General features: G+C 37.0%; 1 protein-coding gene across 7 annotated transcripts in view; it reads right to left on the bottom strand.

Moving 5' to 3' along the window:
* Positions 1-4,975: 4,975 nt before the first annotated feature.
* FAT1 (FAT atypical cadherin 1) overlaps positions 4,976-23,737 on the bottom strand; it is a 138,869-nt gene continuing 120,107 nt past the window's right edge. For 3 of the 7 annotated variants that reach the window (XM_067530618.1, XM_067530613.1, XM_067530617.1), the window contains exons 19-28: positions 19,077-19,878; positions 17,952-18,083; positions 17,680-17,843; positions 16,474-16,936; positions 15,915-16,068; positions 15,520-15,630; positions 13,343-13,974; positions 12,854-12,991; positions 7,460-7,495; positions 4,976-6,440 (exon numbers count right to left, since the gene is read on the bottom strand). In XM_067530618.1, coding sequence (XP_067386719.1) covers positions 5,815-6,440; positions 7,460-7,495; positions 12,854-12,991; positions 13,343-13,974; positions 15,520-15,630; positions 15,915-16,068; positions 16,474-16,936; positions 17,680-17,843; positions 17,952-18,083; positions 19,077-19,878 — 3,258 coding nt within the window. In that variant the 3' untranslated portion in view covers positions 4,976-5,814. Of the gene's footprint in view, positions 6,441-7,459; positions 7,496-10,304; positions 10,365-12,853; positions 12,992-13,342; positions 13,975-15,519; positions 15,631-15,914; positions 16,069-16,473; positions 16,937-17,679; positions 17,844-17,951; positions 18,084-19,076; positions 19,879-23,737 lie in introns of all 7 variants that reach the window. The other 4 variants (XM_067530619.1, XM_067530614.1, XM_067530615.1 and 1 more) reach the window with 4 other exon arrangements.

Here is a 23,737-nt window from a genome sequence, read left to right as displayed (position 1 = left end):
ATTTCTCTCAAACCAGCTCTGCCTTTTTAAGTTTCAGACAAGACCAAAGCAAGTAAGTTACACATTCCGACTTCATTATGCTACATCACATACAAAACCCTTGCTGCCTATTCAACTTTACTTTCAGTAGCTGAATAATTAGACCTTTAAAAAATTTGTTAGCTTCATGATGGGCTCCATGAGCTCCTTTTTCCTCTATCTTTCAGTTTTGTTGTTTTATAAACATTTGTGTGGATTTGAAAGCCAAATTTTAGGGGGAGCCCCTCCCTTCCCAACTTCAAAATTAAACTAAGAAAGAATCATAAAGTTTTGCTTCGCATCAGGTGGAAATCATGCAGAACCATTGAGTTTCATAGGCTTTCCAAATGAAGCCTGGGTTCACAAAAAAGCCTGCCCAAGTGTGCTCAAAACCAAGCTCAGGTTAACAAACATATGCAAATTTGGCCCAGTGTTTGCTTTTTATCAAAACCCAGAATGAAACTTTCACACTGATGTCAGTAGAATGGTGTTCCAAGACCCCTCTCACATGAATACATTGATCATCAAGGCATTTTCAGACAGATTTTTAATGGTATTTAGGTGCTTAAAGTTGCAGATAGGTGCCTAGTGAGATTTTCGAAAGCACCTAGGTGCTTAACTCTCATTGATTAAGCATATTCTGTCCCTGTGAAATTAAGTTAAGATTTTCCCCACAAAAATATTTATAAAGACTTCTGCAATAGCTCACTCCACGATTTGGCTCTATGTTCAAAGGGAACATGCGAGCCATCACGTTGCCCCACTCTGAGCACATTTAGTGCGCCTTACTCCCCCTCGAAACTATAACAAGCACAACACAAAAAGAGAAAAGAGTACATAAAGTAAGCAATTTTTCTTACCAGGTGTTTATTTTAATGTATTATACACAATGACGGGAGAAGGTTCATAGGCATTCCCTGTGTGCCATCCAACCAGTACATTGACTGAAGCAGGCTTCTGCTAAAATAATGATTGTCTAATTAATTAGTTTTTCTTTTGATTTAATTGAAAGCCCATCCCTGACTCTGAGCACTTTTATAGCAATTAAAATGCACAGCTACAAAAACAGAACTCACATCATGAAACTACATTGTGGACTGTCCATACAGAAATGTAATAGTCACCTGCAATGCCAACATGTCTGACCCATTTATTCATGAACCCAGCTCCCAACCCAAATGCCCAAGAAACTATGATGATCACTGCAGCATGTCCTGAAAGTGCCATGTCTCTACCCCTCACTCTCTTAAATCCTAGTGCTATTAGCTTGAATGCTTCATCTGCTGTATCATAAAGGCTGTATGAAAATGCATGAACGCAAGGGAGCAAAACGTTAACATGGTTTTCCTGACTTTTAAGTAGTTAACTTTGTAACCTCAATGTTATTCAGGCCTACTGTTTTCCTTATCGCAATCTATGACCTATTATAATCACTGTTCTGAACATTTGGGATTGGCAGTACTGAAATTCTTTCCCTGGACTGCTATGGGGCAGTACCACTATTCACCTTCCCTTAACCAGGGCTAGCTGGAAAGGCACAATCTAGCTCACAATTAATATTTTTAGTTATTGTAGCTCACACTAAAAGCGATATAAACCCTACCACCCCATCCCTCATGTCATAAGCAGCTCACAAAACAAACTCTTAACATTCCTTAGAGGGAATCTGAGACCAGTCAGGAAGAGAAAAGCAGGTGCATCATTTTAAAATTGTTGCAGCAACTACAGTGCCTTGTTGTATTACCTTAAAAGTATTTTCAGTTGCAAAAGTAAAGAGTACAAAAAAAATTGAAAAGCCCTGAAATCGAATTGCGTCGTTTCCTAACTGCATTCAGACTACCCACCATTCTTGACTGAGTATTGATGGACCAACATCAAGAAAGATAGCAACGTTAGTGTCAAGACAGTATTTTAAAAGGGTTATAAATTTCACCTGGGTATGTATTTATTTATTTTGCATGCCTCATCATATTCACTATGCTTCTAATGAAGATAAATTTGATCATAATCATCACACTCAAAGCAGGCAATAGATTCTGGCATTCATGACAAATAAGCATGTTCTGCTTCTCTGCTGTTGGAGGGCAGGCTAGCTCTTCACCCACTCAAATAATTTTACAGCACATGATCTTCTCTGCCCTTGATCTCTCCATTCCTTTAAATTAATGACCAGTTTAATGCCCTTTTGTCTGTTAAAGACAATTGGTGAGTGGAATGTTTTGCGTAATTATGTAGTCGTAAACTCATTAGAGATATTCAGTCTGAGATTAGATACGTAAATTGAAAGTATAATATGCAGTTGGACCTGATGGATGCAAGGAATTGAACCAGAACTGAATGCCTTGCATCGCTTGAGAGTACCTCTATGCTATCCTTTACTTTCGATACACTTACCTTTTCAAATATCATCTGCAGTGTGATTCCATTCATTTTCTACTGCTGTTCATTTTCCACAAACCATTAAACCTTTTTTTAGTCTCATAAAATTTACAGCAGTTTTCTTCAAAGACTAAAAAGCTTGATTGACAGGCAGGTTTGCCCAATTTGGTTAATTTAGATGTAAACTAATTTCTGTTAAAGGCACAAAACCTATGAATAAAAATATACTCCAATGTTTATATCAACCCTTTGATCTTGCTCAACGATTCCTAATTGCTTAAGAAAATATCAGTCTTGTACATCAGACACAGATGGTCATTTCTCCCTTCTATTGGGGTCATGCCAATTAGGAAGCAGCTGTAGTTTGTGCAGAAGTCATTTTCCCCCATACTGACTGGGTCCCATGCTGGTTGACTTTCAAAGCTGAATCCTACAGAGAACCAAGCACTAAGTAAACCTGAGCAAAAACTGCCACTGGCTTTACCATTAATAGGACAGTCAGGGACTAACCCAAAATACTGGGCCAGTGTATTAAGGATTGCACCAGTAAACTTTCCAATCAGCTTCTCAACACAAGATTTATTAACCATTCTAAGCCATTTAATAAGCAGATGCTTTTATTAACGAAGTTCTTTGAAGTAATTGTTATGTTTCAGTTCTTTTCTCATGGTAAGAGATGTGAAGGAAAAGGCCATCTGATCCAACATCCCTGTGCTTTATTTGATTTATCTTAATCTGTCTCCTGCTTTTTCACTGTCATAAAAAAAAGCTATTATAATTCTCATTTATTTACACTTTCAACTGCAATTGCATTGTATTACAGTGTAAGTTATTCCATGATTAGCAACCTTTGTGTACAATATTTCTGTATCCCATATTTATTAATAAAACAGCGAGAGTCTTGTGACACCTTAAAGACTTAACAAATTTATTTGGGCATAAGCTTTCGTGGGCAGAAACCCGCTTCGTCAGATGCAGTTCCTAAATTTATTACATATATTAATATAAATATTAATATTAAAATATTAATGAGTTCCTAAATTTTCAGTTGGTGTTCATTAGATTTTGAAAGTCTCACCCATGGATGCAACTTATTTCCATAATATTTGTGTATAATTTCTAGAACCTCCATAAGGTCACCTTCAAGTCCCTTCTTTTCCAACATTATCTTTATTACCCTAAATTGCATCCTATGTACGGACCCAATCCAACACACACTGCAATCAGTGGAAAGACTCCCATTTACTTCAATAAGAATTTAGTCAAACCCCATGGCAATAGCATCCTGTGTAGTGCAATACATTGCAGTGACCTATGCACCACTTAACATTCCAGATGAGATGTAACAAGTGCTTTGTATAATAACAGTATCACCCTCTTTTGTTTTGCATTTCATCCTCTTTGCTTTTCTCTCTCCAGCAGGACACTGGGCTGATTGTCTTATGTATTTGTTTTTACATTTCCCTTTCATTTGTCCATCTTATAAATTTGTCAGTGACTGGTATTATCTTCATTCTGATGGCATGGTTACTTAGGGCCAGATTGCAACATTTAGCCACTAGCTCATGTTGATAAAGGTGTGGAGCTGCACTGTCCCAGGGGAATTGCTCGATGACACACAGGGTGTGCAGGCATATTGTCTGTGGGCATGGTGCAGCCAACTTTCCTCTCTGCACCCGGCCAGGAGCAGAGTTGGCAGCTTTGGCCCAGCCCCGTCTCCGCTTTTTAGAAGTGGATTGAGCCTTTTGGGGTACTTGGAAGGAGGGCCCCTTGTGCAAAGGGCAAGGGGAGAAAAGCATTTTGCTTCCTCTCTCCATCCACGCACCTACTCTGTACTCAGAAACAATTGGACCTTCTGTTTTTCTAACTCCTTTCTAGTCCTATAAACAAACACAGAGCAATAAATAAAGAAATACAAACAAGTGAGCTGGTTCTACCAGAGCACATTTCTTTCCTTGCAGACATTTGATAAATGCACAAGTCAAGTATTCTGAGCCAACAATGATGCAATAATGAGTACTTCAGTAGCAGATATTTTCTTCAGTGACATAGTGCTTAAAACCACAGGGTCTGCAGGAAATATCACTGGAACCTCGAACAGTGGAAGTGAATTAGCAGGCAAGAAAACAAAATAACCAAAAAGTTGATGCCCTCTTTGGGCAACATTTGTAAGAAGTTGTATATATTATACAGGAAGAAATTGCTTGCAAAAAATATGTATTTTTTCTGTAGTTTTAAATGCTTCACAATTTAGACATTAGTAATTCAATTAGGTGGATGGCATACATTTGTTTTCAAAAGAAAAGGAGAACTAGTAAGAGGGCTAACTAAGTTTTGTACCCATCAAATTTTATTCATACTAAACAGATTTCTTTTTAAAAAACAAAACAAAAACGTTAAGTAGTCACACGCTGCCATCTAGTGGGCATCTAACAGTCACAGTTTGACTTTTGAAGAGGGAAAATGTGTTGCTTGAAGTACTATGCAGTACAAAAGAAACAGTTTTTTTAAAAGAGCTGCACTGAATGCCTTGTCTTTTTTGTATAATATATAACAGATACACAGAGGAAAGCTAAAGTATTTTATTAATAATTTATTGTCAGTAAGAAAGACTGGCTAATGGTAGTTTTCAGTAAAAACCTTTACAAGACCATTGCATCACAAATATACAGACACTATAAAAACTGTGTCATGGTGGTTTTAGTTCTAAACAGGTATGCAGAGGGTCCCCAACACACTTTCCAAGAAGGGAAAAAATGTTTACAATTCTAAAATACAGCAACCCATTTAAAACATTTCCATTGTATCTGACCCAGAAAATATCAGATCTCGTCTAACCTATGTACAGCTGAAATTGCATGAATATGCTAAAATCCTCATAAAGAAATGCCAAACCTCAGTGGAAAAAAAATACATACAGTGAAGCCCTGGTTATAATAAAAGTCAGAGTGCTAGTTTAATGGCACACTAACACCACTTGATTTGGTGGAAAACAAATTCACAAAATATCTACAAAAATCTAGTTAAACTATTAAAATCAAAACTGTACATAAAATTTACAAAAAAGATTGGAGAAAATTAATTTGCATTAGAATTATATAAATACATGTATCATGCTAACATGGTGAAGTGGTATGTGTGTTTTTTTTTTTTAAATTTCTTTAACAGACAAAGTAAGTACACAAAACTCTTTCAGAAATGGCACAGCCAATTAAAACCTTTGATCTGTCCAACTACAGTAGGTCAGGAAATGGAAATAGGCTAATATGTTGAAATGAGCTGCATGATCCAGTGCAGCCATGCCAGTCTGAGCTCACTGAAACAAAAGCGTTCAAGCACTGCTGCCAAGAAAAAAAAAAGCTCTTTGAGAATTCTTAAAGTTCGTTAAAGTCTAGGCACTTTTGTTGAGTGTGAGTGTCAGACTTCTGTATGTTGTTGGGAATCAAGTGGAGGAATTGTCACATCTTCAAAATGGCTGTCATCTCCACTCTCATAGTCACTCATCATTACCTCAGACCCCATTTCACAGCATGCTGACACATCGGAGCATGAAGCCGTGGAAGCATACACAGACAGGGACATGTTGTCTACAGTGGGTGCTTCAAAGTCTCTATTGTACCCTAAAGTGTAAGCAGCATAAGGTTCTCTATAATTACTGTTGACTCCATTGGTTTTGTTCTGAGGTTCTGACATATCTGCCGGGTAGTGATGGGGAAGGTATTGATTAAGGTTGAACCTCTGCCTGCTTTTTGTAGAAGAACCCAAGCTGCCCACGGCCGGCATGTCTCTGGGTGGCTGTATTGATTCAAACTGGTCACTGTATTCTGGTGGTAAGGGAGGAAGCTCATCGGGTGCAGGAAAATCATCTGGTGGAGGTGGGAAATCGCTTTCTATGTCATAGCCTCCAGGATAGTAATCGGTATCAATGGCATTTGGATCTGTGTAAAGGGGAGCTGGCTCTTCAACCACCTCATAATTCGGGTACTCCTGGATACCGGGCAGTTGAACACTTGGCATCCAGTCTGATGTATCCCAGTGATAACCTGCAGCGTGAAGTTTTTTTTTTTTTTTTTTTTAAAAAGTAGTATTAGTATTTTGCCTTCAAAGTATACTTCTACTGGAAAATCAACACATTGTACTGAAGACAACATCACCACTAGTGATTAGGACAAAATTTATGTTAATTACTTCTGGAGCAATCTGCCCCTGGTTTCACAAAGACATTTAACACAAAACAACTTTATAGTACACCATGCATTAGGTATCTTATTATTTTGTCCAAATTTAGACTTTTAATATTTTGGACATATCTCACCTAAAGTGGGAGGAGTTGCAGTTCACCTATGGGATGTGCTGACACACACAATGGTATACAATCATTTTTTTGGTAAAAAAATGACCAAACAGCCTCTTGGTGAACCTAACTTCCTATGGATCAGCAGTTGTGTAGTTATGAGTTACACTAATATCAGTCGTTTTTTCCCTATGAATATATATATAGAATATATAAACCTTGCTTTTCCTACTAGAAGCAGTAATCTATGTTTGGTAAAGTATCTAGAATGTTTAAAGTAACTTTACCATTTTAATAAAAATGAATATACTGATTTCACAAATTACTGTCCATCAACTCCATGACTACTTGAATAATGGAATCCTGCAGTATATTATTATTAAACATATTGGTAAAAACCTTTTTATCTCTGACTATTAGTAACAACATTTGCATTCAAACATAAAAACAAAATTACAAGATTAAATTTATCATGCATAAATAACAGAACTTTTCACTGTTTGTAAGCTATTTTTCTGAATAAGTGTAAAATGCCCAATTGGAGACTGGAAGTCAAACTAGTACCACTGAGTTAATAGCTTTTTACTTTTCAGATAGGCACTAAAAAGGAAAATGTTACAGGATCTAAAGAAGATGCAAAGTCTAGCAAATAAATAGTAATTACTGCAAACAAACACACAGCAAACAACTGAATGTAAGTCAGTATTAAAACCAAATATTAACAAAGAGTTAAGTGAATATCAATGAACAACTGCATGCAGAAGTCACCTCTTGAATTGCTGAGGTCAGGAACAGCAAAAGACTCTTTAGATGGCAAAGTGAGAAGAAAAAGGAGAAAACATTTGAATTAGGAATCAAATAGGAGAATGAATGTGAAGGCATACAAATAACAGCTGGACAGTGCGTGCTGCTATGCTCTCTTACTTTTCTCTTTTATAATATTGGGGAAGGGCAATTCTGCCATTAAGGATATGTCTACACTGCAAAGACACCTGTGGCTGGCCCGTGCCAGCTGGTGCCAGATGACTTGGGCTTGTGGGGCTCGGGCTTTGGGGCTGTTTAACTGCAGTGTAGGCATTGGGCTGCAGACCAAGCTCTGGGACCTTCCCACATCACAGGGTCCTAGAGCCTGGGCTCTAGCCTGAACCAAACGTCTATACTGCAATTAAACAGCCCCTTGGTCTAAGCCCTGCAAGCCCAAGTCAGTTGGCACTGGCCAGCCGCAGTTTGTAACTGCAGTGTAGACATACCCTGAGGTACATCTATGCAACCAATGTAATGGTTTATACTGGGATAACAGAAGCCAAATTTGCTTCCTGGTCTGTTGAATCTAGAGGGGCTGGAGCCTACCTTAGAGAAATAGATTATGATAACATGGGCAAACAGATAGTGAATATAGATTTAGAGACTTCTCAAGGTACGGCTGAGCAGAAGAAAAATCGGTCTTTGCTTAGGCAAATTTCCCATTAAAATAAGTTTTGGGAGTTTTGACTGAATAAAGGCAGAAGGATTTGGCCTGAGAATTGTTTTTTTGTTCTGCACGTTTATATATAGTTCTCACAATAAACAGAGCTCTGGGTTTTCTTTTTAAGCATAAGTCTATCACTAAAGGAACAGAGATGTAAATTTGCAGGGTATTTGGTGAAGCTTCAGGGTAGTTAAAAAACCAACCCAGGTAAAATATCAAATGATTTAAAATAAAAACCCTAGTCTCTGAAGAATTGTTTTAAAGGATACTAAATGTCTGCATCACTCCATCGAATTTTGATACATGGCTACTGTTCAGATCTTGTAACTCCCAATAAAAAACCCCCACAAAGATAATTTTTTCTCATTTCTAACTATTAAAACTACAGAAAACTGCTTTAAATTATCTAATTTTTTAAAAGGTTTCTCCCCACCCATTCTCACAACCCTGCCCATTACATGTGGAATGCACTGTAATCTTGTAAACTTTTGACCAAGCACTAGAAAAATTTACTAGTGAAATGTTTTCCTGGAACTTGTAACTAGAAAGGGAAGTCTTTGTTTTATTTAATCTCCTAGCCCTTCTGTTTATATATTTACTCTGATCACTACACAGTACTTAGTTTTTATAGGGCAATCATTCAAATGGCATCCATGGCTACAACAAACAATTTTACATTATTGAGGTAGCTTCACTCTGAACAGGGTTTTAATTGATAAAACATCCTTTCTAATTAAGGCATATGGACTATTCAAAGGGGCAGAAATATACTTTTTCTCAGTAGCTTATCCCTGGAGGTGAATTCAGCCAAATGGCTGAATGAGCCTCTGCAGATCCATAAAGGGGATGGATAGATTATTTGCACAACACTGGATTCTCCGGCCTTACCCCTAGTCTGGCCAACTGAAGGGAATTGGTGTGGAATAGGATCATATGCACTGCAGATGGCATGCACTCCTGCATGGACTATCCAGCCCACAAACCAGAAATATCTTGGTTTTGCAGGGAGGGGGGGCCTCTGCAGCCGCAAAAGCATGGGCCTGGGATTTGATCCACAGTCAATATTTTGAGCACATCTTTTTGTAAGGAAAGCAGTCTTTGTGTTACCGAGTCTCAATATACCAAAGAGTGTGACAGACTCATTGGCAATGATTTTTTATCTTCTGGAGATTACTGAGTGTAAATAATTAAATTATTGAAGGTGGTGTTGGTACAGTCTGTGGAGCTGGCTTCTTTTTTATATTAGATTTTTCTTTTGGAGCTAAGGTGTAAATAGCCACTCAAATATCCCCTAAGTGTAGCTGTTCACAACAGCTTAAGGCAGTTTAAGACTCAAAAGATGTATTGCTCCACAATACGTATGGCTCTGACATGGGGTATGCACTATATACAAACAGAGCAGAACAACTGGCCTTTGTTCCAATTCACAGTGATTCAGTGTCAAGTTTACTACAATCACACTTGTTACAGGTAATGCTGTCATCTCCAAAGCAATTTAATTTTATAAAATAGATTCAGTGTGAAAGGATAAGAGCAGAGGCTGTGCACTGGCCCTGATGCAAAGACCACTGATGTTAGTAGGTTGATTCTGATGGACTTCAAAGGGCTTTGAATTTAGCCTATTGTGCCTAAGGCAGGCAAAATGCCTATGGGAATGCACAAGCCCCCCTTCCGCTCCCCTTTACTTGGTACAATGAGTGCCAACTTCTCTCACAGCTGGCCCAGCTCTGCTGGGTGGTGTGGAAGGACAACTAATCCATGGTTGTACTCTCTCTCTCTCCCTATCCTGTTGATATGCTAGATTCTCATGGTCCTTGTGCACCAAGACTAGAAGGACAAGGATTGTGCCTGACACCCTGCACAGATATTTGTAAAGAGGAGGCACCTCTGAAAAACAGGCCAATTTTTGTTAGTTGCCTAAATTTAGGCACTCACATTTGTAAAACTGTCCACACATTTTATAAATATGAACAGAGAGTACACACAACACACAGGAAAATAGACGCTACTAAAAATACAGACATTTTCTGACCAGTAAACAATATTTCATAATTGCCCATCTACTTTACTACTACATTACTACAAGACGAAAACATGCAATATTCTGCCAAAGCAATAAATAAAAAAGTGAAAACACATATATACCTTCTTTTTCCACCGTGTCAACAACAGCATTGACAAGGTGTATTACAGTCACTATGGAAGCTTGTAAATGGTATGGAAGGAGCAAATTAAAACAAACCTATCGTTAGTATCAATTTAAACAGCATATAAGTACATAAAGACATTACAATAAAAATAAGTTTTCAATCCTTTACTACTTTATCTAATAACAATGTAATTTTATATCATAGTCTTTAATTTATTCTTCTTTATAAAGACAACTTGATACCATAATTAGTCCTGAAACCTAATAATTTATGCACAAGCACAGGGCTCCTTTGATTAGATTTAGTTAGACCGGAATTTCTGAAATGTTTTGTCACCAAATGACTTTAGCTGTGGTACTTATTCTAATAAGATGATAAAATGAGCTTTTTAAAGAACACCAGTGGATGAGGTTAAAAGTATTAAACCAAGGCTCCCATAATATATTCTACTTTAAAACAAAAAATTGTTGGAGACTGTTCCAATGAAATGGAACTGAAAATGCTAATGAGGATATAAAAGAGAACGAATACAGAAAATGCCAAGTATCTACATAGAGAAATGTGTTTTTATAATAGCAATCTGCATTAGGAAGTTAAGTGGTCGAGTGGATAGCTGAATTTCAAAGGCCCTAGCACTTGCAATGCCAAATTAGTGTGTCAATACTATTGTACTTAAAAATAAGAAAAAATGAATATAAATGAAAACCAATAACTTACTAAGACTGCTTATTTGTGAGCTCTCTCTGTGTAGAAAGGGAAAAAGGAGCAAGAGAAAAAGGAATTCCTCCTTTAAAGTCAGATTCTACCATCATATGTGCATTATGCTACTCTTACTGAAGTGACTGGCAGCTGTGTGTACATATCTAAGAGCAGATTTGGTGGAACCCGTTCTGATCCAAAATCCAACAGAGGAGTTGAGTGATATTCTGTAGCTGCCAATGTGGCATCAAAGAAGAACTGCTGTGATGCTAAAGCTGCCCCTTTTGGGTTATTAAAAGATATTTCCTGCATTGGTGTAAGTTAAAATGATATCCAGCCCTTGTAAAGAGGGAGGAGAAAAGAAAATTGGCTCACTACTGTTCTGGCTAAAACCCTTCTAAATGAGGGTCCGAACTTGCCATTGCTTCATATTTAGAGCTCCCACTGAAGCCAATGGAAGTTGTATGCACCTCAATGGAGGGATCAAAGGTTAGTATAACAACATTTTCATTCTCTCTTCATTGCTCCAAGTAGGATATTACTTGGCATATGGTAACTTTCACATATACCTTTATCCATTCACTTTCTCATCAATACGTGATTGAAATACCAGGCAAAGATATTTTGAGCATATGACTATGAGGTGAAAAAGTGCTATTAATGCAGCAGCCAGCTTGCTTTTAATGAAAACAGAAGTTAAAAAATGATACCAAGTCTATTGATAAAAAGCTTAGACATCTATAAGCAGGTCATTTACTTTTCATTTTATTTTAACCAGCTCTTGAATATACCACCAATATACATGTAACTTCACACTAATAAAACAACATCATTCTACTTTGGTGAGAAGTAGAACTTCCTAAGTAATTAAGGAAGCTCAAGTTGATACATTAACAGGCATTTTAATTTAATCATTTTGGATTTATCAACGCAGGTAAAGTTACTATCCATTTAGAAAATGTGTTCAATAATTTTCCTGAACTCTGAAAGCTTTGTAAATAAAAATGATGTGTTCATATTTAAAAGGTAAAAAGGGTCTGTAATTGGAGAGAAAATAAAATTGAGTGAAAGCTTCCGAATTAGTAAAAAAGCAAAGACTGAAAATTAAGTTTACTGAGTATTTTTTGGTTGCCCAGAGTCACCATCAAAATACAATTTACATCGATTATAGAACATTCTTGTTTTATATATTGGCATTTTTTTGATACACAGAGGTTTTGTGTATGTTCATATTCATCATGACAAAAGCCAGATAATTACCACTATGCTACTACAGCAAAATCCCTTTTGCATAACTTCCTTCATTACTAATATAATCAAACTTACAAGCAGTCCCTTAAACTCTGCTCTCACTCAGTACTGATTTGATCCATATGGGAGCTGAGGCCGCAGCAAGAAAAAAAAAAGGAAACAAATGAAACTGTAACACCAAAAAGCTTTACTGAAAGCTGAATGTCAAAGCTAAAACTACACTTGTGCAGAGGCTAATTTTTTATAGACTGAATTTGGGTAAACTTGTAACCAATGATTACATATATTGAGAAGCTTTATTACCTCCTACCAACTCCAAACACCTAATACTGAATTTTTAATAGTTAGTATTTAACAGTGGAACAAATATTTTGTCAGGATACAGTATTTAACACTGAAACACATTTAATTTTACAGGTTTAAGTAGCCTTTGAGAACTAACCTAGAAAGTATGTAAATAAATATATAATATACTAAATTATATATATAATTTATGTACGGATATAAAGAACTATGTACGTCTATATGTGGTGATAGGCAGGGAGGGAACAAGTGAGCATGAGCAATAGAGAAGAATGATTATGCACTACATACCATTGTCATCACATGACTCTGACTGGAAGGAGCTAAGGGACTGGACCTCAGACATACTTTCCCTAGTGCTGTAAGGATGAGAGGCCTTTTCCTCCAGAGGTTTCTTTGAAAGGCAAGGATCAAGATCTACTACTTTAGCTGAAAGCAAAAAGAAATGTAATGTCAAAAAATTAATGTCAAAAAATTAATGTACTCTGGATTGAACATTCTTCATAAAAATTAATGCCCTCAGGAGTCTGAAAATATTCATGACAAAACATCAGGGCAAGAGGCAACTCCCGCAGCCAGTAAAATGTATCAGTGTAGACTGTTCCTTGTACATGATCCGTCTTGTGTCTTGTTGTTTACAATAAAATCTAAATGACTCAATATTTTCTTAGTGTAAAACACATCCATAAGCCCATAACCCTATGTAAGTACTACAGTCCCAAACTCTGAACTCTAAATGTAGTGTACCACAAATACATTTAACAAAAGAAGATGGCTTACTGTCATAGTCAAAATCCCAGCTAGGTTTCTGTATTGAGTCACTGTCTGAAGGAGAGTTAGACGGAGGCGGCGGAGGCAAGTTAGGTGCTACACTGCAGACAGCCACTGCCTTTCGGTGGCCATGTACAGAATCTGGGTTAAAGGTACTAAATTCCGGATGCTCTGGGATGGCAGACCCCTCAAAAGAATTCCTGTCAAGATTGTTCCTGGAGTCACTTGGAATGCTGGGAGTATAAGAAATGGGACGAACAGGCACCTGGGGGGGGATGTCTGAGTAAATGTTCTTATTCAATTTTGAATCAAAATATGGTCTTTGCAAGAAAGCTGTTGTTGTTCCCAGGTGTTTATCTTCAGACTCTGGCTGACGTTTCTTCTTTCGATTGATCAGTTTGCGACAGAAAACAAATATCCCAACTAATAAGAAGATTCCTGCTATGAAAACAATAATTCCGATTACTTCTGCTAAGCTAATGTTCCAAGATGTTGAGACGTATTTATTGAGAACAATGTCTGCACAATATTTTCCTCCAAATCCATGGCTACAATTGCAGTGATAGGAGCCATATGTGTTCTCACAAAGGGCACCATTAAGACATGGATTTTCTGTGCATTCATCAACATCAGTCAGGCACCTGCCAGAGCAGAGAAATAATAGTGAATATTGATGCAACTTAACTGATACTACAGGAGACACCTAGTACTCAGCGACTGCAGGCTGGTTTTATTTTTTAATATACAGAATTTACATTTTGCTGTATAATTTTTTATTTTATCCTAGCAGTCTTGTGTGAATCTGCATCTTGGGGAGTAGAGATACCATTTTTACCTGCATTTTTTCTCTACTATTTTCCGCAAAATTTAAAAAAAAAAAAAGGGGGGGGGGGGAAGAGGGGGTTCCTTAACTCTTCAAGTGCTGGTTTCCCACACTGTCAGATATATTATGGAGGGCACATTATTGCCACAGCATCCAGGGGTTCAAATATTAATTTCTCACTGCTAAGTGCCAACTGTCTAACAAACAAGCATTTGGAAAGTGACAAGGCCAAGACACTCAGCTTTCTTTACTATCTCCACTTTGTGTCATCAGCAATAAACTGCTTTGTCTATGTCCAAACTAGATTCTGAGTCCCTAAGCCCATATCCCATAATAGGATCTACTAACAGGAACCCCTGCAGCATTCCATTTGGGTGCAGATTTTTGTACAAGTGAATCCCATTGGAAGAGCTGGATATTGAACTGTAAGCTTCATGCCTCCTTATATGTGCTAACCATGTCACTTTAATAATTTTCCATCTTGACACAAACAATAATTTTATTAGAGTCAGATTTAGCCACCTTATTTATTCCGAGCAGCACCTTACTCTGCAAATAGAAGGAATGCCGATGATTGTGGTGGGTAGGGAAGTTTTAATACTTTTTGCTGCCGTGTCACTGCAGAATAATGTTTTGAGCAAACTGAGAAACAGTGTAAATAAGCAAAACAAACAAACAAACAAAAAAAAATAACAAACAAACAAAAAAAGACAGGCGTTTACAGAATCTATCATAATGAACTGCAAATGACAGTTTCAATTTTCCATTAAGGCACTAATTGATTAAAAACAGATCAGGACAAGACTGCCTCTTTAGATCCTGATACAAAAATGTTAGTGCTTCCTTATTTACAAATTTACAAATTGAAAATATTAATATGCCAATTACTCTTTCCTCCTCCCAATAGAAAGGAAAATTAGGTTTATAAATTCTGCATCTGTTGACATGGAAAAGACAGTCCTAAAAGAAACTCTTTTATCCCAAGATAATACAGTGAGGTTCCAATGATCAAATGTGCAAGGAACACAGCTTCCAAACTTACGTGGTTTGCATTGTGAGGTACTTCTAGTACAATATTTGTCATGAAGGAATCCAGAAATATCTCTAATGTGTATATGAATAAGATATAAACATTGTGCATACAAGGAAAACATCTATTTTAGAACTATTACGGATTGGACATACTCAGCATAATTAATCTGAGTGACAGAATCCTCCTACAAAATTTGAGTTTCATTGTTACAAAATTCTAAGGGTTCTGGCCCAGGCTAAATGTTCTTATATTTGTATGAATTCAGCTATGTGATAATAAATGTAATGTTGCTAAAGCTGTAAACATAACCAGATTTACAAAGCTACCAACCTTTCTCCATGAAAACCAGCCTCACACTCACAAACAGGTCCATCCAAACTATCAATACATTTGCCACTGTTTTTGCAAGGGTTGTCTTTGCAATATGGACCCAGCTGACATCTGAAAAGGGAAAAAAATGTATAAATTATCTTTTTCCCATAAGAGGTACAAACTACGGGCCTGATCCTGTAAAGTGTTGAGTGCTATCAACTTCAATATACTTTAATGGACACAAGGGCACAAGATATCACAGGGTTGGGCCCAAAATGAAGTAAATGGAAGAGGATATAGAGAATCCATTTATTTAGCAGGATTCCTGAGGCATTCTTGTCAAAGATATTATATAAGGAGTAGAGGCATTGAATGTAAGGATTGCATTTCTATAACAAACAACGAAGACATACCTTTGACCAGTGTACTCTCCTCTGCACTTACAGACAAAACCATCGCTGACTGAAATACAAGTGCCACCATAAAGGCAAGGATTGGAGGCACATGGATTGACACTCACTTCACAATGGGTTCCCATAAACAAAGCAGCACACTTGCAATAATAACCTAAAATCAACCAAACATAGTATGAAAGGCATGCCTTTCAGTGCATTCAAAGAATCTACCTTTTCAAACTTTTCAATATTTCCTCTGAAGGCAAAGGAAGTCTAACTTCTCAAGTTTTAATCAAACAGAAATAGAAAAAATAACATATAATGACATTTGGATGGAGGCAATCTTTGTTAATAGCAATATAAACAATTCCATGCGGTCCCATATTAATAGAAAGTACAAAACTAACACTAAACCCACATCCACTCAACATGCCTCTTAGGAAAAATGTAAAAAAATAAATAAATAAAACATTTCCTCCCTTGGCATTTTTGTCCTCCAGCTGGCCCAGGATCTGTGGTTTGGAAAAGTGGCTTGAAACAATCTTCTTCACCCAACAAAAGAACAAATAAAGCTTACCTCCATTGGACAGGGGATTACATATGCCTCCATTCTGGCAAGGACTGCTTGAACAGCCTTCTGTAGCAATCAGTAAACATCCAGGAGATACATCTACAGATTCTTCCATATGTGCATAGTTCCGTGGTTTGCTGTTTAGTGGTAGCTCTTGTCCATTAAGTACAATGGAATCCATACATCCTCTGAAACCACTGCTGACCTGTGGACTCCTGCCATGCCTTGTACCTTGTTGCCTAACATGTCCACCAAAAAACACATGGTTATCTAGGTTTAGTGTTCTAAGAGTGCCAGGAGCAGTACCAGATGCAGTGTGCACCCTGTCCAGAACCAGCCGGGCATAGTTTCCATCCACTTCAAGAGACACTGAATGCCAATGACCATCATTAATCTGAATGCTCTGAACTGAGACAATGCCAGGACCACTGCCACAGTCAAATTTATACTGTAGCCTCCCATGGTGAATCTATGTAGAGGAAAAACAAAAACAGAACAAACACCCATGCATTATTAGCTTTTATGTTACTTGTGACAATCAACCAACATTATTACCTTACGAAAATATGCTAAATAATTGGAAATCTCTACTGGCACAAATATGTTAAAGAAATGACAAAGCATTATTAGATGTTGTTCATACGGGTGATTGACTGATGTTATATTTCAAACACATTGAATTAATCATTGTGCATATGGCTCTTTGTTTGGCTTAATTAAAATATTTGTGTTTTACTCTGTCTTTATTTTTTCCTATGGTAAAGGAAATGACAGAGTATTAAACAGATTAAGTAGAGTGTTTGGAGAACCCAGGCCTCCAGTGTTCCCATTTGGGACATGTTTTAAGAATATATTTTCAATATCATTTTTAAATATACTAATATATCATACAGAAAAGACTAATCCTTATTTTAAAGTTGATAGTTTAAGACCAATAATTTAAAACCCATTGGCTGTAACAAGAATGAAGGATCTGTTTTATTAAAGAAAAGGAATTAGTACACATTAAAACAAACTTTTGATAAATGTTTGCTGTCATCTGGGTACATAACAATAAGTTTTTTACTTTGAAGGCAATTCAAAGAATTATGAGAATTGTGCAATGGTGGAATTATTAAATATTTAAATTTTGGCAATAAAAATACCCTTTAATTAGGCTGATGTAAAAGCGAAGTATGCAATCCATCTATGCAATGGTAGAATATAATATACCTCTAAAATACTATAGTCTGTTCCTCGGGCATACATGACAACTGCATGGGTAGAATATGTTCTAAGCCTCATTGTTAGCTTCATTTCCTCTTTGTTTTCATTTTCCAAGAGACGATATTTTACATAGCTGCTCCCAGTAAATGTCACCGATGAACCAACTGATGCTTAAAAAAGATAGACAAGCATGAAATGATTTAACACAAGATTAAAACCAAAGTTCCCTTTCCAAGTACTGCAGTGTTATCCCAAGTATTTCAGAATTAAAATCTCACCAGGACACTGGCCAGGCTTGTCACCATGGCAAACACAGGTGTACTTTCTGTCCTTAAGATCTGCTATACATTCAGTACCTTCGGGGCATGGGTTTCCTTCACATACATTATTCACAAGGGGGCATTTCCCTTCTGTAAAACAGAATACGTGGTTTATTTTCCAGGCATGGTAATTTAAAGCAAAACCATCTTGAATTTAAAATACTCAAACAAAGTTCCTATCTTTAGACAATGGGAGAAGAAAGTAGTAGTTATGTCAGGTGATTGACAAGAAAAAAGGGGAGGCAGCAAGTACATATAACAGCTATGGAATTCCTAAACATTCCTAAACATGATTTCAACTCCTCCTCCACAATCTTTGAAATAAAAATATGCTGTTGTTTTCCTTTAGCATTACCATTACTTTCACTTTGCAGATTAAGTCCAGGTAGATATTATTTCAGTTTGGGGGTCTTTTTATCCCTAAAGTGTGGAGGTTACTGTTTTTGAAGGCCATCAAAAGATGTAATCCCTCACCCACTACAAAACCTTAGTTATTTTAGAAAATATATTGTACCTATTTTTTTTTTCAAAGATTCATGGGCCAGATCCTCACCTGGTGTAAATCAGCATAGCTTCATTCACTTCAATAAAGGGTCTGGCCTGATATCGCCTGTTCTGCAGCCATATTTTACTACCCCAGTTGTAGGTAAGGTTCCTGCCACTGTCCTGCTGTTGTGTGCGGCAATACTCTAAGCAGCACCCAGGAGATAGTCAGGTGCTTTGTGTGGACTTGCATGTCAAAAGACAGGCAACTATCCCAGCCTTCAGTCAGGAAGCAAGGTAGGACTGCAAAATGGGACGTTCACTCTTATAAAACAAACAAGCAGAATGTTTTATAAACCAAAAACCCTCTTATGGGTTTACAGTGGATAAGCTATCAAAATACGGACAGTTATATGTGGGGCAAGAACTATCCCTGAAGTAATTTTCTTATTCTTCTCTTATTTAGCACGAAATGCTGCAATCGTGCCAATGGGAGTTATAGCGTATTTTTAATGTTTGGACTATACAATGAATTTACCATTAATGTCTCTGGTTGTTTGAAATCATAACATTTATTTTCAGAGTACACCTTTTTCTCACCTTTGCAAAGGCAAACTGCTGTTCTGTGGTGACGTGGAGTGACAAAACTCAGCCTGGCTGTGCTGTGGGTTGACATGGAATTCTCATCCACTGTCACTTTTTCTTCACAAAATTTCCAAGGACAATCCAGGCCTGCACAAAGTTTGTGGAAAACTTCAAGTATCCGGACACCTAAGATCTCCTCAAGGTCAGCTGCAGAGGAGTTTATCTTCTGGAGTAGAATTCTGGTTGGATGTTGAGAACTACCAAATTTCTCAACAAGCAGTAGTACATCGAGGTTTGAAGGAGGATCTGAGGGTTGCAAACTAATGATCTGTATATCACTTCTTCTCACACCCAAAATATTTCTTAAAGCTCTCTGGAAATTGCGCCAGTAGTCACCAATGAATTCTTCAGGAGCAAGGTTTGCAAAGCGTATAGCAATGCTGTGGTTTAGCAATTCTTGTGTGATTTGTCTGGTATGCACTGTAATGTCTGCTGCAGTAGTAAATTTTCCATCTGTAACAGTGACATTCAGGAGGTACTGTCCTATATCTAGCCTTTTGTGTGCTATCAGTTTACCACCTGTGCTAGAGACAGAGAATAAGGATTCCATCTTGGGATCCAGACTGTATGTTAGAGTGTCATAAACATCCTGATCGGTTGCATGGATTTTCCCAATGACACCACCTGAATATTCTTCTCCAAAGGTTGTAATAAAGATTTCTAATGGCAGAATTGCTGGAGGATAGATGCTTTCCTCAATAATTCTAATGTCAATGTAAGTCAAAGATGACAACTGTGGTTTTCCATTATCTGCCACCTATTGGAAAAGAGAGAGATAAAAAACTAATTTCTGCTTTGTCTCATCAGCATTTAACAAAAACATTAGTACTGTATACAGTAAAACACCCTTGCAAGATGCTGCTTTCAGGAAAATTTATTATTTTTCTTGTAAGAAGATGCCTTATTAAATTTCAAACATAACACTGGATTTGACAGAAAACCTAGCAGCGACAACATAAATAACTTATATCAAAATTATAGATGTATTTCTGTTACCTGTGCAATAAAATTTAAACTGATAAAGTAGCAAGGACACCTTTTAATACTGTCACTGTTATTTATTGAAACAGAGAAAAAAGTTGACAATGTGAAGTTCTACACAATATCGGCCACTCATTAATAGTTTTCAAGCAATAATATCATGGGAAATATGAAAAGCTAAGGATTTTAAATAAACTTTCATAGAATCATAGAGTTGGAAGGGACCTCAGGAGGTCATCTAGTCCAACCCCTATTCAGAGCAGGACTAACCACAGCTAAATAAGTCCTACTGATTCACTAAGTATCTAAATATTTTTTAGATCTTCAAAAATTAAACAGATATGCTGTTTATAATAGATTTCTTTGCATTTCTAGATATGTTAATAGACAAGAAACACACAATACCTGGCTTCAGACAGCAGATGGCGCCTGAAGTTTTTTTATTTTAAACATGGAAATATTTTACAAAGTCACAATGACTCATGCAATAAACATCCAACACATACGCTACTCCATATAGTCTAATGGGAGAATCTCGGTTAAAACAAATCTAAAGTGAGAAATGCCAAACATTACATTAAAATGAAAATAATACTTGCAGAATGTTATGTTTAATGATGTTGTGTTTTACGATTTGTCTTTGTGATGAAGGAAAACATCCTGGGATGGTATTTGCTTCAAGTAATTATACTAATTATCTTCAACGGTGTCACACTGTCTAGCTCCAATAAAATTCATAGCTTTTTAAAACATGACGACTCCCAACGCACAACCCATTCTCGCACAAGGACACATATTGCGATACAAAGAGAGGAAAAAATAGAGTAGGAGAGTGAAATAATGTCTTCCCATCCTTTCCCTTCCATTTTTCTCTTCCTTCCCTTTTCACTTTTTTATGTATTACCTTTCTGGAGTAGTTCTGCCACAGAGAGCAAAAGTGAGCACTATAACTTTAATAGGACCCAGGGTGCAGAGCAGCATAGGAAAATCCTATGTTGTGTTTTAAAGAAAACTAGTTATTTCATTACCACTAAAGATGATTTGTGCTTTTGCAGATATATGCAGGAAAATCATTTTACATTTTTATCTACAAATCTAAACTTATGAAAATCTGAACATTGGACCATAAGATTTTAAAAAGGTACTACATGTGTGCAGTATTTACTATATATTATAATCATTTTAGAAAGATAGGCTTATGTCTGGAAAGCTGACTTTTAGTAACCCAAATGTTTAAATAAGTAGACAATGCTCAAGTGAATGTTATGTTTGGTTTTGCCTAGATTTTTGACTGGTTGTTCTAAAACAAAGGGCAGAGTTTTGATCTGGGAGAGAGGCAAAAAGAGAGAGAATAAAAAGAACAAATAGGCATGTTGTAAAGAGAAGTAGAAGAATTAACTGTTTAATGTGTATATATTTAAAGCTACATTTGATAAAGATATTGATTGTATCTTAAATAGAACTAGTGAAGAATTTTTTGAAATAACATTATTGCCAGAAAATGCTGATTTGTCAAAACCAAAACTTTTTGTGGAAATGCAACAGTTCCGACAGAACTTTCATCAGAAAAGTTTCTCAGGTCCAGGATGGAAATTTTCATCAAAACCAGAGAGACACTCCTCAAAGGGCATTCACTGGGAAATGGAAGGTACTGTTTCAAATCCCTGCTCTGTCTAATTTGATGCTGTAGCCACCAGGCTATAGTCTCTCCCTGGCTAGGTTAGAGTGCATACTTGGGATGTGGGACTTTCCGGATCAAGCCCCTGGTCTCACTCAGGTAAAGCAGAGACTTGTACCTCAGTATCCCACATCCCAGGTGAGTACCCTATCTACTAGGTTATTGGTGAGGTGTCTCTCCTCGCTTTTTGTGAAAAAAACTGAAAGCTCTTGGTTTCATCATCAAAATGTCAAAACCTCAAAATTTATACTGAAACACAATTCTTTCTTCCCAGCTAGCCCTAATTTTAAACTACAAACCCAGGAGAGTTGCATGAAGACTGTCTGACTCATTGCTGAAGATTTCACACAGTAATACTGGAACTCCCTAAAACTCTACCCATTAATAGATATCTCAAACCATTATTTTCATTGTAAAGAAATAAAAAAAATAATAATAGGGTGGAATTCGTTTCTAGACAACCGTTAGAAAGAATTTATCATTGTTTCAATTAAAAAGGGAGAATTATTCAAGGAAAGGCTGACAGACCAGAAGCTGCCAGTGAAACTTTATAAAACAGGTCTGATACATGGCGAGGAAGATTCTCAAAAATCCATGTACGTCAATGTACAGCTACATGCAAATAAAAAAAAAACAAAAAAACCCACCACAAAAAACCAAAATGCTAAAATGCACACACAATTTTTCTCCTGGGGAGAGGCTGAAAGAAAGAATGACCAATAAAAAACGTAAATGTGTGTGAGGGGGTAATTACAGGACAATGGAATACTTCCAGGCTCCAGGCTGAAGTGACACAGCAGCTTTGCTAGGCTGGGAACCAATACATCAAAGGGTTATAAATAGTTAAAAAGCTTTCTCGGGTGGGAATGTAAATTGTTAGAGGCTGTCGGGGAACAGAGTGACACAGAGAGAAGCTCTAACAGAGGTGTCTAAAGGAGTTGTGTCTTTCCATAGATCCAGGGAATTGTAAGCCTTGGGTAATGCAGGAATTTATATAAACTGGCTGGTTGTTTTTAAGATCTGTTTTCTCTCAAATGCATTTCTTACTCTGACCACCCACTCCATGCACCCCAAGTCCTGGGCTGTACTTAAATGAAGAGTCTGTCTATCTTGGTTCTTATACTGGTGCCCATCATGATAGCATCTGTGTGTGACACTCAAGAGTAAACCACGGCAACAATATGCTTTCTCTTTTCTCTTCCTTGTGGCAAGAGATATGCTTAGGATAAGTATAGTGTATGATAGTTATCTCAATATGGACTGAATTAGCATACACAGAAGAGTGGACGACAAGACTTCTTCAGGACCCTGTTTAAAAGGTAGAGGTAGAGTTTATCTGAATTTTTTTAATGAAACTTTTTTTTTGTCTGAAAATGCCAATTCATCAAAACAAACTTTTTTTGTGGTAAAAACTGCTTTCAACAAAGTTTCTGAGGTCCAGGATGGAATTCCTATTCAAAACAATGGGGTAGAGACTCACCCCAGAGTAGCCTGGCAGTTAAGGCAGTCTCCTGGTATGTTGGAGACCCAGGTCCAAGTCCCTATTCTGCCTGATTCAGAGGTCTCCCACAACCTGGGTCTTCCACATCTGAGGAGACTGCCATAACCACTTGGCTAATGCCTATTCTTGGATGTCTCTCTTCGTTCATGGAAAAAATTGGAGAGGTTGTGGTTTCAGCCCATAGTGGAAAAGGAAAATGATGGAAATCTTAAAATTTTTTGCAGGATGGGAAAACAGTTTCCTCACCCAGCTTTAGTGGAAAGTAAAGCTTTGTTTCTCAGGAATGATAAAAATATTAAGTAAGGAAATAATTTGGAGCTTTGGGGAGAGAAATTGTTATTGACCTTTAAAGAATGTGTAGGAACAGAGCAGAAGATTTCTCTCAAAATAGGAAGTCTAGAAATGACATGCAAGAACTGAACATGTGCAACATCTTGGGAATTTTTTTACCCTTAG

The sequence above is a fragment of the Emydura macquarii genome, unplaced genomic scaffold (genome assembly GCF_026122565.2).
Source record: "Emydura macquarii macquarii isolate MOO-44397 ecotype Brisbane River unplaced genomic scaffold, CSIRO-AGI_Emac_v2 contig_3108, whole genome shotgun sequence".
NCBI lineage: Eukaryota > Metazoa > Chordata > Testudines > Chelidae > Emydura > Emydura macquarii.
Note: the sequence above shows the minus strand (reverse complement) of the source record. Positions and strands in the feature narration are given on the sequence as shown.